The 15,277-nt window shown below is 47.8% G+C and overlaps 2 protein-coding genes across 4 annotated transcripts; one reads left to right on the top strand and one right to left on the bottom strand.

The window, feature by feature from the left end:
- Nucleotides 1–2,806: 2,806 nt before the first annotated feature.
- LOC137486196 (torsin-1B-like) lies at nt 2,807–7,490 on the top strand. 3 transcript variants are annotated; one of them, XM_068211295.1, is made up of 6 exons: nt 2,807–3,002; nt 4,197–4,320; nt 4,436–4,701; nt 5,660–5,835; nt 6,807–6,934; nt 7,090–7,490. In XM_068211295.1, the coding sequence occupies exons 1-6, from the start codon at nt 2,925–2,927 to the stop codon at nt 7,365–7,367; spliced, it is 1,050 nt and encodes a 349-aa protein (XP_068067396.1). In that variant the 5' UTR covers nt 2,807–2,924; the 3' UTR covers nt 7,368–7,490. The 3 variants fall into 3 exon arrangements, with proteins under 3 accessions (XP_068067396.1, XP_068067395.1, XP_068067394.1); XM_068211294.1 differs by lacking the exon at nt 4,197–4,320 and having other exon boundaries at nt 2,809–3,111; XM_068211293.1 differs by lacking the exon at nt 2,807–3,002 and having other exon boundaries at nt 4,097–4,320.
- Nucleotides 7,491–11,022: 3,532 nt separating this feature from the next.
- Nucleotides 11,023–14,812, bottom strand: LOC137486198 (torsin-1A-like). The gene is made up of 5 exons (XM_068211297.1): nt 14,516–14,812; nt 14,036–14,301; nt 12,236–12,411; nt 11,998–12,125; nt 11,023–11,293 (listed from the first exon to the last, which is right to left on the bottom strand). The coding sequence occupies exons 1-5, from the start codon at nt 14,724–14,726 to the stop codon at nt 11,043–11,045; spliced, it is 1,032 nt and encodes a 343-aa protein (XP_068067398.1). The 5' UTR covers nt 14,727–14,812; the 3' UTR covers nt 11,023–11,042.
- Nucleotides 14,813–15,277: the final 465 nt, after the last annotated feature.

Genomic DNA, 15,277 nt, shown 5'->3' with positions numbered 1-15,277 from the left:
CTGATTCCTAGCACCCTGTCCCCTGGCTGGAGACATTTTCTTAGTCTCACCAGCCAGCTGGGAGGTCTGCTGCCTTGTGATGCTGCCTTGAGAGCCCTGCTAACCAGCCAGATCCCAGATTCTCTGAGCTCTCTGCCACAGAGCTCAAAGTGAGCCAGCCCAAAGTCCTGAAAATGCTGACTTCAAACCAATCAAACTGCAGGTGGCAGGAAATTCCAACACACCGGAAGCAGGGTCAGGCCAGGCAAAAATCTCATCTGAGACTCTTCTCTCTCCTCACCCTTGGCCCTGAATACTCCATCTCTGCATCCCTTATCTCTTGCTTTGCAACACAGATGCCCCATCTCCATTGCCTCCTCTACCACAACAGCTTTAGCACCCCAAATTATCCACTGCAAACACCCTATATCCTCCAGCTCATACCACTGATCCCCAAATTCCTACCATTCTTCTTCCTGTACTCTCTGCAACATCCTTCCCTTTTCCACATCCTCTCCTTTTCATCACACCACTTTCACTGCTGATCAACATCCCAAATCACAGACACCCTAAATCATAGACACCCCACGGAGCACCTATCTAAAGTTCTTCTCTACTGCAGATTTTCAGTACTTTCAGCTTGTGGCAGCTGGTTCAAGATGACCCAGTGCTGGCCAACCATCCCACCCTTGTGCTGGTCAGGAGGGCAACATCAAGGCATGACAGGATACCAGTTCTGTTCCTAGGGCACAGGAGGGTGTTGAGGTGAAAGATCAACGTGTTCAACACAGCAGGCACAAAACATTGCACTGTGGACTGTGTGTTGCAGGGTCTGTGCTCCACTTGGAGCTTCCAGAGTGCTGTTCAAGGAAATTGCCATCAATGTCAGCCTCACCACCACTATTAGACATCTCATCCATGTCCAGGCCCAGCTTGAACCCATTTAACTTGTAACGGATGATGAGATAACAGCATGACATGCAGCAGCTGAAGATTATTTAAACACCCATCTGGTACCTGTTATGCAGCATACGTCCTATTGTTGTATAGGAAATATATGCCACCTCCCTCCCACATGGAAAGGAGAAGATCTATAGACGTATCTCAGGCTACCCCTTCTCTTTGCAGATGAGGTAATCCTCCTCTGTGCTGTTTCTAGCATGTCACTTTGCATTTCCCATCTGTGTTTTGGGAGATGCAGTCCCTTCCAAGCTGTTGAGACCTTGTGAAAACACACAAGAGCACCATGAAAAATTTGCTCAGGACATCTCACCCCCCTCATATATCAGTCAGAAAATACTCTGCTATGAAACTGATTCACCCTTTGCAAGACACAACATGGCACTACCCTTTATCGCAGAGAGGTTCAGGGGTGACAGTCCACATCTGTGTTTGTTGGACCATGCTGATTCTACAGGGAAATGGTGAAATACCAGCTGAAGCCTGAGAGGTGAGCAAGGCAACCTGCTCACACCGAAATAAAAGAAATCAAAAGCAACCTGCCCACTGTAATCAGATGGACGGACGAGAATCTGCAGATCCCAGCTGAACAGCCTGATTTCTTTATCCAAACCCTCCACCTTCCTTTGTAGGACGACTTTGGCTGTTTTGCTGGAATGGCTCTCATAGCTCGGGCTCTCTGTGATCCCTCAGCAGCCGCGGGCCGGGTTACTGTGTATCCCAAGGAATCAGGTTTCACAACACAAGTTGTCAGTTCTGCAGATGGGCGTCCACACTTCTCTGTTTTTCTCAAACATGACTCAGTTCTCTGCAAAAACTGTTCTCGCAAGGACCAAACGCTGTGTCTGACGCCCCATCTAGTGTTCAGCACGGACAGATGCAGAGGGGGTCGGTGCAGAGGAAAGAGGTGACTGGGGAATTCCCAGCATTTTCAGCGGTAGTAAACCACATTTATAAAACTTATTTGTCTCCAAGAGAGCTCGAAGAGAGCCCAGGCGACATGGAATCCTACATATCCCTCTGCCAGCCCCTGCCTCTGGACTCTCTGCAGTCTCTGGATGTCCAAGTGGAGATAGCAGCTGGAAAGCCCTGGAAACCCAGCTCCTTCTTTGCTTAGCAGCACACCCCGGGGCTTGGAGGACAGCTGGGCAAACCCATGAATGAAACCCATTTCAGCCTTGGAATGGGGAACCAGGAGTCTGAGCTGTGCGATCTCATGGCTCGATGGCAGCTGGCAGCCTGGATTCTCCACCAGGGAACCACGGCATTGCCTGGCTGCTCGGCAGCACTGGGCGCCCTTCTCTAGCAGTCATCAAATCTTGAGCAGGTATTTTGAATACTAAATAACACTGCTCAGTGTTTTCCCAATGAGATTCTAAAAATAAAATGGGAGTTGCTCAAAAGTGCGTTTAATGAAAAAAAAAAAGTGCGGAGAAAACAAACCCTTTTCCGCTGTCTGTCCTTCTTTGCAAACACGCTTTATTTTTTTTTTTTTTTTTGGTGGTGGGGAGATAGTGAAGTTGTCAGGACAAAAAAAATCTGCTCTGAGGACTTGGTTTTATACAGCAGCTTTCTGAGACGTTCGGTGCTGCGAATTGCAGAGCCCCATGCACTGCTACGGAAATCTCGGGCTGTGTAATGTTGTGTGCACAACCCCTCGCAATTAAGCCCAAAACAAGCATCTCTGTGTTCTCCGTTAATCACCAGCCCAATTAGCACCTTGGTTAAGATGCTGAGAGGTTGCAGTCCTCCTCGCATCAGAGGTGGGATTGTTCTAGTGAAACTCTCTCTGTGCCTATGCAGTGCTCTGTTCACGACGCTTTCGTTTCTCCTGGAGCAGCGTGATAAGTCTGTTAACTCATTAACACCTCCAGCTTACAGGAGACTTGGCTTCCAGCCCCAGGCTCCACGCTCCAGGAAGTTTTTCTGCAGTTTTTGTTTTGGTTTCTTTTCCTGCTGAGCCAGGCTGGCTGGCAGCTCCCACCATGAAGCTCCTCAAGGCTGCTGTAATCTTTGTTCTTGTGCCCACTCTGACGCCGGCTTTTGACCCTCTCAGCGTTTCAGTCGCTGCGGGAAGCGCTCTCATGGCTTGGCATCTCTTGTCCTCCGACTCCTGGCTGAAGTGCCGCTTCCAGGAGTGCTGCAAAAGGAACAGCACTGTGAACTTCGCAGGTAAGGCAGTGGCGAGGGCGCGGGGGCCAAGCTGGTGATCATTCGCAGGGTGGTGAGAGCTTCCTTTGGTGGGGAAGGTAAGGGTTACCACCCACAGCGGCTATACAAGGCAGAGACTAGTCTATCTCTATAGTCTACAAGGCAGACTAACCTAATACTCCTTATCCCACAAGAAGTTGTGTACCCTGCTTCTCCGGGCAGTACCGGAGCGCTTTCCTTGCTGATCTCTTGGTTTCCATTGGCAGAAATGGGCTGTGCTGGTTTATGGCACCATCAGGGTGGCGAATGCCATTGCTGGACCTCGTCATTGTGTATAAGCACCTAAAGCAGGGGTGGCTCGAAGGTGGCTCGGGCTCTTCCCGGTGGTGCCAATAACGCGAATCGACAGGCAGGGAACACAGCTTGGGAAAATACCGCAGCTTTACATTTTGGTAAACTAACTCTGATATGCCTCAATGAACAAAGCCTGAGAGAGAAATATGTGTTGTTGAGGGTGAACTCCTGAAATGTAGAAGTTATGGGCCACAAGGACACTTTGTAGAAACCGTTTTGTCGGAGACTAGCAAAGACTCGTTGTAAAGTCTCTACCAGACGAAAAATATACTAAAAAGACTAAAATTATGGACTAATTAACATAAGAAGCGAGAAATCAAAAAGCAACAGACGGTAGAATAGTAAGTAATGAAAGAAAATGATGTAATTTAGAACCGACGAGCAGCAATTCCGTTGCTTTTTAAAAAGCTATAAATAAGTAAAAACAATTTGTGTCTGTGAGGAGGCTGCAATTCGGTCGGCCTGGCCAGACTAAAGTAACGCCTTCCTCGCCAACAGTAGAAAGCCGGTATTGGAGGTTTAACTTCCCGGCGGCGTTGGCGAGCGGGGGACGCGCCGGGCCCCCGCCATCCTCCCCTTGCCGGGACCCGGCGTCTTTGCCCGGCACAAACATGGCGGCGGGCGGCCCCTCATGGGGCGGGGCCGCGCAGGCGCGGTGGGCGCGCGCGCTCGGGGCCGCCATGGCGCGCTCGGCGCCGCTGCTGTGGGCGCCGCTGCTGTGGGCGCTGCTGCCGGGGCTGGCGGCGCTGGAGCCGCTCAGCGTGGGCCTGGCCATCGGCGTGGCCTCGGCGCTCACCGGCTACCTGTCCCACCCCAGGTTCTACTGCAGCTACGTGGAGTGCTGCCCCCGCGACGGGCAGCGCCTCAACGCCACCGGTACGGCGGGGGCGGGGGCCGGCCGGGCTGCCCCCGAGCTCGGCCGGTCACCGGGCAGCGCGGCCCGCGGGCGTGCGCGGTGACCGGCGGTGCTGAGCTGTCCTTCTCCCCGCAGCGCTGAAGGCGCAGCTGGACAACAGGCTCTTCGGGCAGCACCTGGCCAAGGACGTGGTGCTGAAGGCGGTGCTGGGCTTCAGCAACAACCCTAGCCCCAAGAAGCCGCTGATGCTGTCGCTGCACGGCTGGGCCGGCACCGGCAAGAACTTCCTCAGCCAGATCCTGGCGGAGCAGGTCCACGCCGCCGGCCTGCGCAGCAAGTTCGTCCATCTCTTCCTGGCCACCCTGCACTTCCCCCACCACGACCAGGTCAAGCTCTACAAGGTGAGGAGGGGCAGGCGGTGGCCCGGTTACCCCAGTCGGACCATGAACCCCTGTGGGGGGTGTCCTGCGCATCTCCCGCAGGTTCCCTCTGGGATGAGCTCAGTTGGTCGGAGCATGATGCTGATAATGGCAAGGTTGTGAGTTCGATCCCTGTATGGGCCATTCACTTAAAAATTGGACTCGATGATCCTTGTGCGCCCCTTCTAACTCGGAATACTCTGATTGATATTTCTGGAGGTGTGCAGCTGGGAATTCCAAAGATGATGCTTAGGAGAGACAGAAGGGGAAGTTCATGCATAAAGTGAAAGGCACCAAAAAGCCCAGAAATCAAAGCCGAGATAGTTTCCATTTCCGAGCGCTACCCTCTCAGTGATGCCATCTGCTGATCCCCGTGCTCGCTGCAAGGAGAGTTTGTCGTTCCAGCTGCACTATCCTGGCTGTCCGGGATGGAAGGAATCTTCTCCACAGCCCCCGTGGGGCCATGTTTTGTATTTATGACTGAAACAGTGTTGATAATGTTGAGAATACAGTGCTGTTTTGGCTCCTACAGTAGTGTTTGCACAGCTTCAAAGCTTGCTAGTTTTCCCACTCATATCGAGCTGGCTAGGGTGGGCAAGAGATGGGGAGGGGGCACAGCCTGGACAGCTGACCCCTGCTGATCAAAAGGATATTTCATACCACATGCTCTCATGCTCAGCCATAGAAATGGGGGTTGAAGAAGGAAAAAATGAGGGAGCATTAGTTTTCAAGGTGGTTGTTACTCTAGCTCTGGCTGAACATTGGTCTGCATGTGTTGGGTGATTCCATTTTCTTGGTTTTTTCCTCTTTCATTCACCAGCCAGTGAGTGTGGGATACTGAGGTTTGACAGTGTGTCCCCATAATCTGTCACACACAAGAATCTTGCAGTACATCCAGTAAAGACCTTGTTTTTCAGTGGCTTTCAACCTCTTGTTCCAGGAACAGCTGCAGAACTGGATTCGAGGCAATGTCAGTGCCTGTCCCTCCTCTGTCTTCATTTTTGATGAGATGGACAAAATGCATCCAGGTGTCATTGATGCCATCAAGCCCTTCTTAGACTATTACGAGGAGGTTGATGGGGTGTCCTACAGGAAAGCCATCTTCATCTTCCTCAGGTCTGTGGCACCAATTTCTGTCATTTTGAGATACTGAATGTTTGATTATGGTGATAATGATGCTTCTTGGGGACCTCATTCAAAGAACAGCAAAAAAATGCTCTGGAGGGAAGGTTCTCTGTGCAAAGACAGTGAGGAGCAGTCTGAACTTGTGCCTGTGGCTGTAGTAGAGCAGGTCTGATGCTGTGCGTGGCTACTGCAACGTGCTGAGCTCATGAAGCTGCCCCAGAGCACAGGACATAAGAGAGTTCACATTTTGGGATGGGTGTACCAAGTACTGGACCTTGCTGGCATGGAGTTAAATATCTTCAGTGCAGCTGGTCTGGTGCTGTTAGGGATTTGTGGCTCTGAGAGTGTTGATAACACAGCAATGTTTTGCCTCTTTCTGGATGATGTTTGCAAAGCTTCAAGGCTTTTCCCACACTGTGCTGGGGTGGGCAGGAGGATAGGAGGGACACAGCTGGGACAGCTGACCTGAAGTGTCCAGGAGGATATTTAATACTGTGGCATGCCATACTCAAAAAAAACAGGGGTGGAAAAAAAGTGAGGTTTCATCCCTAAGGTGATGGTTCTTCAGCATTTGCCTGGGCTTTGGTCTGACTGTGGGGGTGGTGAGTGATTTCCTTAGTCCTCCTTGGGTTTTTGTCTCCTCTTCTCCTGTTAAACTATCTTTATCTTGACCTGCAAGTTTTCAGACTTTTTTTTCCCCCTGTTTTCTCCTTCCATCCCACTGAGGCAGCAGGGTTACGCAAGTGCTGTGTAAGTGCTTGGCTGCTGGCAGGGGGCAACTCGCCACACGCTGATGGCTACTTAAAGAACTGGAGACTTTCTCTAAATTTTGACTTACAGGATTCTTTTTGGTGATTTGTTTGATATCAAGGAGATTAGCAATATGTGTAACTGGCTGCAAAAGAAATTCTAGTTCACTTGTGTCTGTATTTCACCACTGTATGTTTTTCTTTTATGATCAGCAATGCAGGTGGTGATTTAATTAACAAAGCAGCTCTTGACTTCTGGGCAAGTGGAAAGCGCAGGGAAGATATTCAGCTGAAAGACCTGGAGCCCTTGCTCTCTGTAGGAGTCTTCAACAACAAGAATAGTAAGTCACTTTGCCCCAAAAGTGGGAAGTTCATTCCTCAGTGGCTGAGACAAACTGCTCTCTGAATCCAGCCTGGCTTGTGGATCCTGTCATATGCAGGATCAAGTTTAGAAAATCTCCTTCTTACGATTTTTTTTTCCTCCCAATTTATCCAGGTGGGCTGTGGCACAGCAGCATCATTGACAGGAACCTTATTGACTACTTTGTCCCTTTCCTGCCCCTGGAGCAAAGGCATGTGAAGATGTGTGTCAGGGCCGAAATGGCAGCCCGTGGCTATGCTGTGGATGAGAAGATTGTTCAGGAAGTGGCTGATGAGATGACCTACTTCCCCAAGGAGCAGAGGATCTACTCTGATAAAGGCTGCAAGACTGTTCAGGCCAAGCTGGATATTCATGAAGACGTTGTGATGAGAGATACGAACGCCAGGGGTTGATTTCCACTTTGAGTCTCCACAGCACTTTCAGAGCTTTTGGAAATCTGTGTATTTGCACTTACACTTTTTTACTGTTGCAGGGAGTATGGTGAAAATACCAGAGTGAGCTGTATGGGCTTTTTAGCTTTTGTGTTTGGTTGTGTTTTTTTTTTATAACTTAACATAGAATTGGGACTTAGAGATCATCTAGTGACATCCTCTGCCATGGGCAGGGACACTTTCCATTGAATCAGGTCACTCATAGTCCCATCCAGCCTGTTCATCTCTGAACTGGCTGGTGCTTGCCACAGGCTGGTATCCCAATGCTGCCCCCTTTAATTTTCTTTTAGTCTGTAAAGAATTTTTAGTGTGACACAGAGCACTGGATACAGCCTCTCCTGCTTTATTCTTCCAAGTGCTGGGATTATTAAGTATTTAATTCCTCTTTCCACATAAACTAGATTGGAACAAAGGCAATCAGAGGAATTTTCCCAGATAGTCATACTCTGTTCCATGTACACGGTCCTGTTCACGTTCACAGTGAAATGGAGGGATGTGTGCTGTATTCTGAACTGTGATCATGTCTGTAAGGGACAACTCCTTGGTGCATTGCAGTAAGAAGATGATATGGTAGAAATCTTCCTGTGCCTCAGCTGGGCACATCCTACATCTCCTAGTACAGTAATATGGGAAGTCATGAGCTCCTAGAAATCTGTTACTAAATAATAGAGGGCAGGGGAAGAGGAAGTAAGAGCTTGCCCCATGTTTCTTTGGGGAAAAAGAAATTGTTGAAGTATTCTTTAAAGGAGCTAAGTAAATTTGTGACTCCAGGTCTTCCTAAACTGAGGGACCCATCTGAGACACCTGTTATAACATACTAGGCCAGTCTTTTGTACTTAAGCAGAAAAATATCTCATGAGAATTCATCTGTTGCAGTTTGTCAGATTAATCTGTGTGGGCTCCTGGGCCTGATGTCTGCAAGGTCTTCAGTAGTCCCACTGCTCCTACTGGTCAAGGTGTGGATAATGCTACTCTCACCTTGCTTAGAAGACACTTGAATGGAAGAAATTATTTTTAATAGTGTATTGTTATGCTGAAGTGTAAGCAACAGCAACAAGCCTATACCTCACTAGTTAGGTATGTTTTATAAAAGAATGCTTGTGTGAAAGGGTGAGTGATGAGTTAAGAAGCTGGGAAAGATCAATTTAACCTTCACCCAGTGGGGAGGCTGAGTTTTAAACGCTGTTGCAAGCTTTAACTCTTAGTCTCCCATCATTTGTGTATCGAATGCTGTAATGCAAGACAGAAGTGCCTTTCACTTCATTGATTGTACTGTGGTTTTAAATTGGTACAAGGGATGGGGCTGTTTTTGTGCTGCATCATCTATTCCCTCACTTGTTCTTAAACTTCCTTTAAGAGGTAATGCTAATTATAGGTCTCATTACAATTACGTTAATTCAAATTACAACAGAGAGTTTAGCGCTCATGTTAAGTTCTAAATTAAAAGTGTTGATTGCCTTTTATAGCCCCACTGGAGTTTGTCAAACGTTGGCAAACTGTTCACACTGATGCAATCTCCAGAGCCAAACACTAGCAAGCCATTAACCTTGGGACATTGGACTGTCACTTTTCAGTGTGATGTTTTCCCTACTAACTGATTTATTTGTACTTGTATATGCTGCATCCAGTTTCACTTAGTCCAAAAAGAAAATATTTGTGCTATTTCAAAACACTAAATACTACTGTACTGCAGTTGGAATAAATCCTAAGTTACTTCTTCTCTCTTGGTTAATCATTTTTAGACACAGGAAAGTACTAGAAAGCTGCACTGCATGTTTCTGTTACACTTCCTTTGTAAGTGTGGGGCAGCTGTTGGCAGCAGCTCACACCTCACTGAAGGGTCAGTTGTGAACGTGTTGTGCTCTAAGGATGCACCAGGAAATGTCAGGGAGCTGCCTGGGAAGCACAGGCTCTGCTGTTCACTTGGACTTCACCACTCATGGGACAGTTCAGCTGCTTGTCCCTCCCTGGGCACCCCAGGCTCTGGGGCCGGGCTGCCTCTGGCTGGCAGCACAGCAGCACTTCCTTTTTCAGTGGATTTAAACCATGGCCTCTGATTTTATCAGCAGTGTGAGATCTCGGAATACTCCCTGCAGAAAGCTGCAGAGAAAACTCCAAGATGCTGCCATGGAAAATGTGGATGGCTTCAAAAAGAGCCCGCAGTGGTACCACAGTGGCAGGAGGAGATAAGCAGCAGTGTTTTAAATGGTCTCTACAGGACAAGTTCATCCTTATTGAGTACACATGCATCTAGGAAGTCTGCCTCTACAAAAACCACATGGCTGTAATTAGTATAAACAGTCCAGAAGTGCAGTTTCCACTCCAAGCTTGATTTGTTTCACCAGACAGCAGATTCACATCTCCTATCTCTGCCCTTTGAACTGCAGAAGGGAGATTCCTGTACTCCAGCACAGCTGGAACAGCCAGGAATGCAGTGTGCTCTTCCCTCAACATGGAGTAAATTTGTGCAAAATTAGTATCAAATCACTGAATGCAAAGAACACCAGAAGGTAACTAAGAAATACATTTCTGATGAGAAAAGTTTATTTTGAACAGCAACTGGAATGTAAAAAGCCTCTGCAGTGCTCACATTCAGAAACAAGTCTGACACTCTTCACAGTAACTTCAGTGGACACAGTTTATGGGTTATTTTTTTTTTCAAATGCCTTCAGATCTGCCTCCATCCCTGCCTCAAAAGCACACAGTATGGTGAGAAGATTAAAAAGGGAAACCCCTGCAAGCTGACCCCTGAATTCAACATGTAAGTGAAGAAAAGAAACCTCTTTTCAATTTCCATGGTGTAAAATTTAATCTGTACACATTTCCCATGACGTTGCAGCCTTTCCCTGAAGCTGACTCACCACTCCCAGAGCACAGTTCTCCCTCCTGCGATCACTCCTGGGAGAGCCTGCTGTTGGCAACATAAAGACTAACCTAAAATAGGAACTAAGTACACCAGTGTGGCATTTAAGGATTTTAACTCGCTTCCTTGTGATATCAAGTCTGCTCTCTGAACACTATTCACAACAAAGAGTTTTCTTTTCTTGGTTTGACACATAGGAGATTAAATTATACATCAGTTTTGAAAAAGACAATGGCACTGTATGATGTTGGACAGAAGAGCCCAGATTTTTAAATTCCAGAATCCCCCCATATCTTTACTGGGCATAAGCTATTGAAGGCAAAAAGACACATGTTCTATTTTTAATGCATATTCCCACACAGGACCAATGAAGGCTTTCAGAGACACAGGAACTTTGATTAAAATTCTCAATATTGTCTAGAGATCATCCAGATCAGAGCAAAATCAAATTAAAATTAGGCTATAGTCTCAGTCCTTCTATACCTGTCAAGAGTCTGCCAAAGGGTTCCGATGATCACCACATGATTCAAGAGTCTTCAGCCCTGCCAGATCCAGGAATTCCCAAAGCAGTTCCTTCTTACCTTCACAGCACAAGGCTGAAGCACTTGGGAGCTGTGATGGTGACAAAAATGCAGAGGCACTGCTGCTTATTTACACACCAGTTAAAAAATAGTGTTCCTTTCTTTAAAAAGTACTTAAAAATGAAATGTCTCAGGTCCCCCACTTTGTGATTAAGTTAAATTTGCTTCTTTGCAGGTTGTAGCAATAAAGCATTAGAAGTCATAGTAATAATCCAGCTTTGCATCCACAGTTTTACATCCTTTATCTGAATAGATTCTCTCCTCTCTGGGGAAGTAGGTCATCTCGTCAGCTATCCTGCTCACAATGTCTTCATCCACAGCGTAGCCACGTGACTCTATCTCAACCCTGACACACATTTTCACATGTTTGTATTCCAGAGGCAGGAAAGGAATGAAGTAGTCAATGAGGTTTCTGTCAATCAAGGTGCTGTGCCAAAATCCACCTGTGAAGGGAAAGAGGTTTGTTAGTATTTCTCTAGTTAAACACTACTACAGGGTGAATGGGAGCCAGGGGCACATCACAGCTAAGAATTCACCTAGGATTTTAGGGCACTATAATGCACAAGTCAATACAAGCCCCCTCTCATGTTACTTTGTGCATAAAATTTTGGACAGACACATAAATGTGGTCCTTTAGGCTCAATGAATGAATTTTGACTGTGCTTGAGCCTTGCTCTCCAAGTGCTGCCATCATACCTTTCCCTCTCTCACCTAGAGATTTTCTCTCTTATCAGCTCTCCCAGATCAGATTTCTTACTCCTTTTTTTTAGAGCTTGTATCTAAACTTTTTAAGAAGTACAGTGAGTTTGCTTCCAATGCTAAATTCAGAACACAATTATGTTAAAATCCCTTTTCACCAGAAGTCCTGTGTGAGGAAACACTATGAAGGACTATGAAGCATTTCCCCCAAAACATGCAGTCCAACAGGCAGCAAACAGGCTGGTGGCCAAGGTGCACACTGAGCTCCTGAATCTTCACCCATCCTGGGAGCCAACTGCAGGCCCCAAAACTGCATTTTTGCTCCTCACAAGCCAAAAACTGGAGGCCACATCAAGAAGAAACCATAGCTTGTAAAAATGCAGCTAAATGCAGCCCATCCCTTTTGTGTAACTTTTACCACCTCAAAAGCAATCCCAGTTTTACTCACTATTTTTGTTGTTGAAGACAGACACAGAGAGTGCATTTTGGATATCTGTAAGCTGGATATCTTCCCTTGTCCTCCCATTTCTCCAGAAATCTAGTGCTACCTCTGTTATCTTTTCAGCTCCTGCATTGCTAAGTAAAGAGAAAAGAGAGATTGCAGCTTGGGGTAGTTTTAAAAGTTGAAGTTATGAAGTAAAAGCATGGAGTGAACAGAACAGCAACACTGAGAAGCCATTGTTTACCTAAGGAAGATGAAGATGGCTTGTCTGTAGGACACCCCATCCAGCAGCTCATAATAGTCCAGGAAGGGCTTGATTGAGTCAATGAGCCCTGCGTGCATTTTATCCATTTCATCAAATATGAAGAGTGACCGGGGACAGACGCTCACATTTCCCCGAATCCATGACTGTAGCTGGTCCTGAGTGCCACAAAAGTGAAAGATGCTGAAAGAGTTTGTGTTGAAAAGACAGAAAAAAAAAATAGCACTTTCTGTTTATGGAACCTTGTCCTGAAGGAGTTGTTTCAGTGGTGTAATTTTAATAGTTCCGGCTTCTTGACTAAAACATGGTTACAAGCTGTAAATGAAACCTCAACAAAATCTCATGCTGGTTCTGAAAAATTTTAAGGCACCAAGAGAGAGGATGGGAGAAGCAGAAATTCTCATAGATATTCCTATGAAAAGCAAAAATGAAAGTGCACAGTAGGACAAAAAATGGGTCCCACCAAGGAACAGCCACACAAAGCCAAGCTCTGACAAGTCAGATGATGGCTTTTGGCAGCACTTCGGTCTAAACAACCTTAATATAACCAGTATTAAATTTGTTACCTGGCAGCAGCAATGAGAAATTGCACCTGCTGTCACTGGCAGAAGGAGAAACAAAATTTAACTCTGTGTTTTAATCAATCAGAAGTTAAATGAAGACAATTAAAAGTCCTTCTTAAAACACTGTTGTCCAGAAAGGCTAATAATGGCTTTATTGCATTGAAAGAATCTCTCACTTAAGCACTGCATTTTCACCTTGAGTATTACATTCAAGATCAATAACGCATTAACTGGGGGGAAAAGGGTTGTGGTGGTAGATGGATGAGAAATAAATGTTTATCTATCTTCAGTGATTCATCACTTTTTGATTTATTTCTACTCAGTCCCTGAACTGCAGGTGTATTGGGGATAAGCAGCAATACTTCCTCCTGCTGCCTTGGGCAGCAAATTTCCCAAGTGTATTCATCTCACAACAAATGCAGAAAAACATCATTATATTTCAAAATGGCTCAGTTAAAAGAAGGGGGGAAATAAGTTGTAAAAGAGAAAATGTCTATTTCCTCCATTTGGAAATCAAGTTTGTAGACCATCATGTTCCCATTTTTAACAGATACAAACTGAACATCAACATGCAGTAATACAAGACAGTGGTACTCATTCAAACTGTGCAGTGAACAAAGTCAGAACCAAAAAAACATAAAACACATCTGAGCTACTGCTCCGTGCCATCTCCCTGCCCACAGAACTGACACAATTCCAAATACATTTACCTGTACCTTTCTGACAGCAGACTACTTTGTGATTTTGCTTTACAGCTTGGAAATGGATCCATAGAAAACGAAATAACGTGCTCAGTGTGCAGTATAATAGACAATGATGCCTCGGAGAGCCAGTGTGAGCTTGCCATGGTGCCTGACAAACCTGGGGGTCACCAGGTTGCTTCCCAGAGTCATGAACTATTTGGTTTTTTTGCAGTGCTCACCAACACGTCACCTAACTAGGAATCGTGTTTATCCTTAAGTCAGTCCCATCTCTAAGCAACGTGCAGAATGAAAATTAAACCATATCACTCTTCCCTAAAGAGAGGCTCGAAATGCACACCAAAAACTTCACATTCACAGGAAAACCAATCCCGATGGATGTTAGGGTCCACACAGTTCTGTACAGAAGACAGCAAAGCTGGCATAGCATACGTGTTACTGCACAAAATAACATCTAGGTCTGATGTACTGATCATGCCGTGACATTTGTAACTCATTGCAGCACAGCTCATTCTTACCTTGTAGAGATTAATGCTGTGAGCGTGAGGAAAGTGTAAAGTCGCCACGAACTGATGGACATATTTACTCTGCAGACCTCTTTTATAAATGCTTTCGGCGACGATCTTACTGACAAAGTTTTTGCCTGTTCCAGTCCACCCATGCAAGGAAAGCGCGAGAGGCTTTTTGGCGTTGGTATTGTTCAAGAAGCCTCTCACGGCTTTTACAACCACCTTGCTCACCAAGTGCTGCCCGAACAGCTTCTTGTCCAAATTCTCCTGCAGAGCTGCATGGAGAGACCACACCGTCAGCGGCGGGCAGCGGGCCGGGCGCGGGGTCACCCCGCCCGCGGTGGCGGCCGCCAGCCCCGGGCAGGGGCCAAAGGGCCGGGCGGGAGCGGCGGCCCACGGGAAGGCCCCGCGGGCTCTGCCCGCCTCCCGGCGCCGCCGCTGCCCCGGCGCCCTCCCGCCACCTCCCCTCAGCCCATCCCGCTCCCGCACCGGCGGCGGCGCGCGGGTCGTGCCGGTGCAGGCAGCACTCCCTGAAGTAGCAGTAGAGCCGCGGGTAGGAGATGAAGCCGGTGAGGGCCGAGGCAGCGGCGCCCGCGATGGCGAGCCCCACGCTGATGGGCTCCACGGCGCCGGCCGGCGTGAGGAGCGGCAGCAGCACCAACGCCAGGGCCGCCCGCAGCGTGCCCCGCCGCAGCTTCATCGCCCGCCCGGCCCAGCCGCCCGGCCGCCGCTTCCGCCCCTCGGCGCCGCTTCCGCCGCCGCCATCGCGGGAGCGGGGAGAGGCGGAGCCGGCGCTGAGGGGCGGCCGCCATGCTTGGGCGGGAACGGGCGGGGCCAGCGCTGAGGGGCTGAGGTGCCGCCGCCATGTTGGGAGCGGACGCGGCCTGGCGCGGTGCAGTTATTAACTATTACAGTCTGTGTGTTAGAACAGAGGAATCAAAGAATCATCATGGTTAGAAGGCACCTCTAACACCATCATGTCCAACCGTCCATCCAGCACTGCCACTGTAACCCCTAACCCATAAAACCCAGAGCACCCAGTGCCACATCTGGACTCTTTTAACGCCTCCAGGAATGGCGCTCCACCACCTCCCTGCGCAGCCTATTCCAAAGCCTGACCACCCGAACAGTGAAAAATTTTGTTTCTAATATCTAATCTAAATCAAATTTCCCCTGTCTCAGCTTAAGGCCACTTGTTCAAAGGATCTTCCCCTGACCTGCACAGGGCACAAGCTCAGGGGCAAACTCGCC

The sequence above is a fragment of the Anomalospiza imberbis genome, chromosome 21 (genome assembly GCF_031753505.1).
Source record: "Anomalospiza imberbis isolate Cuckoo-Finch-1a 21T00152 chromosome 21, ASM3175350v1, whole genome shotgun sequence".
Lineage (NCBI taxonomy): Eukaryota > Metazoa > Chordata > Aves > Passeriformes > Viduidae > Anomalospiza > Anomalospiza imberbis.
Note: the sequence above shows the minus strand (reverse complement) of the source record. Positions and strands in the feature narration are given on the sequence as shown.

What these genes read in the sequence shown, in the direction of transcription:
- LOC137486196 (XM_068211295.1), top strand. Translation starts at nt 2,925, where the DNA reads ATGAAGCTCCTCAAGGCTGCTGTAATCTTTGTTCTTGTGCCCACTCTG. An exon ending in TTGACCCTCTCAGCGTTTCA is followed by an intron (nt 3,003 to 4,196) that starts GTCGCTGCGGGA and finishes GCGGCGCTGGAG; the next exon opens with CCGCTCAGCGTGGGCCTGGC. An exon ending in GCAGCGCCTCAACGCCACCG is followed by an intron (nt 4,321 to 4,435) that starts GTACGGCGGGGG and finishes TTCTCCCCGCAG; the next exon opens with CGCTGAAGGCGCAGCTGGAC.
- LOC137486198 (XM_068211297.1), bottom strand. Translation starts at nt 14,726, where the DNA reads ATGAAGCTGCGGCGGGGCACGCTGCGGGCGGCCCTGGCGTTGGTGCTG. An exon ending in ACAGCATTAATCTCTACAAG is followed by an intron (nt 12,412 to 14,035) that starts GTAAGAATGAGC and finishes TGTGGCACTCAG; the next exon opens with GACCAGCTACAGTCATGGAT. An exon ending in TGTCTTCAACAACAAAAATA is followed by an intron (nt 11,294 to 11,997) that starts GTGAGTAAAACT and finishes TTCCCTTCACAG; the next exon opens with GTGGATTTTGGCACAGCACC.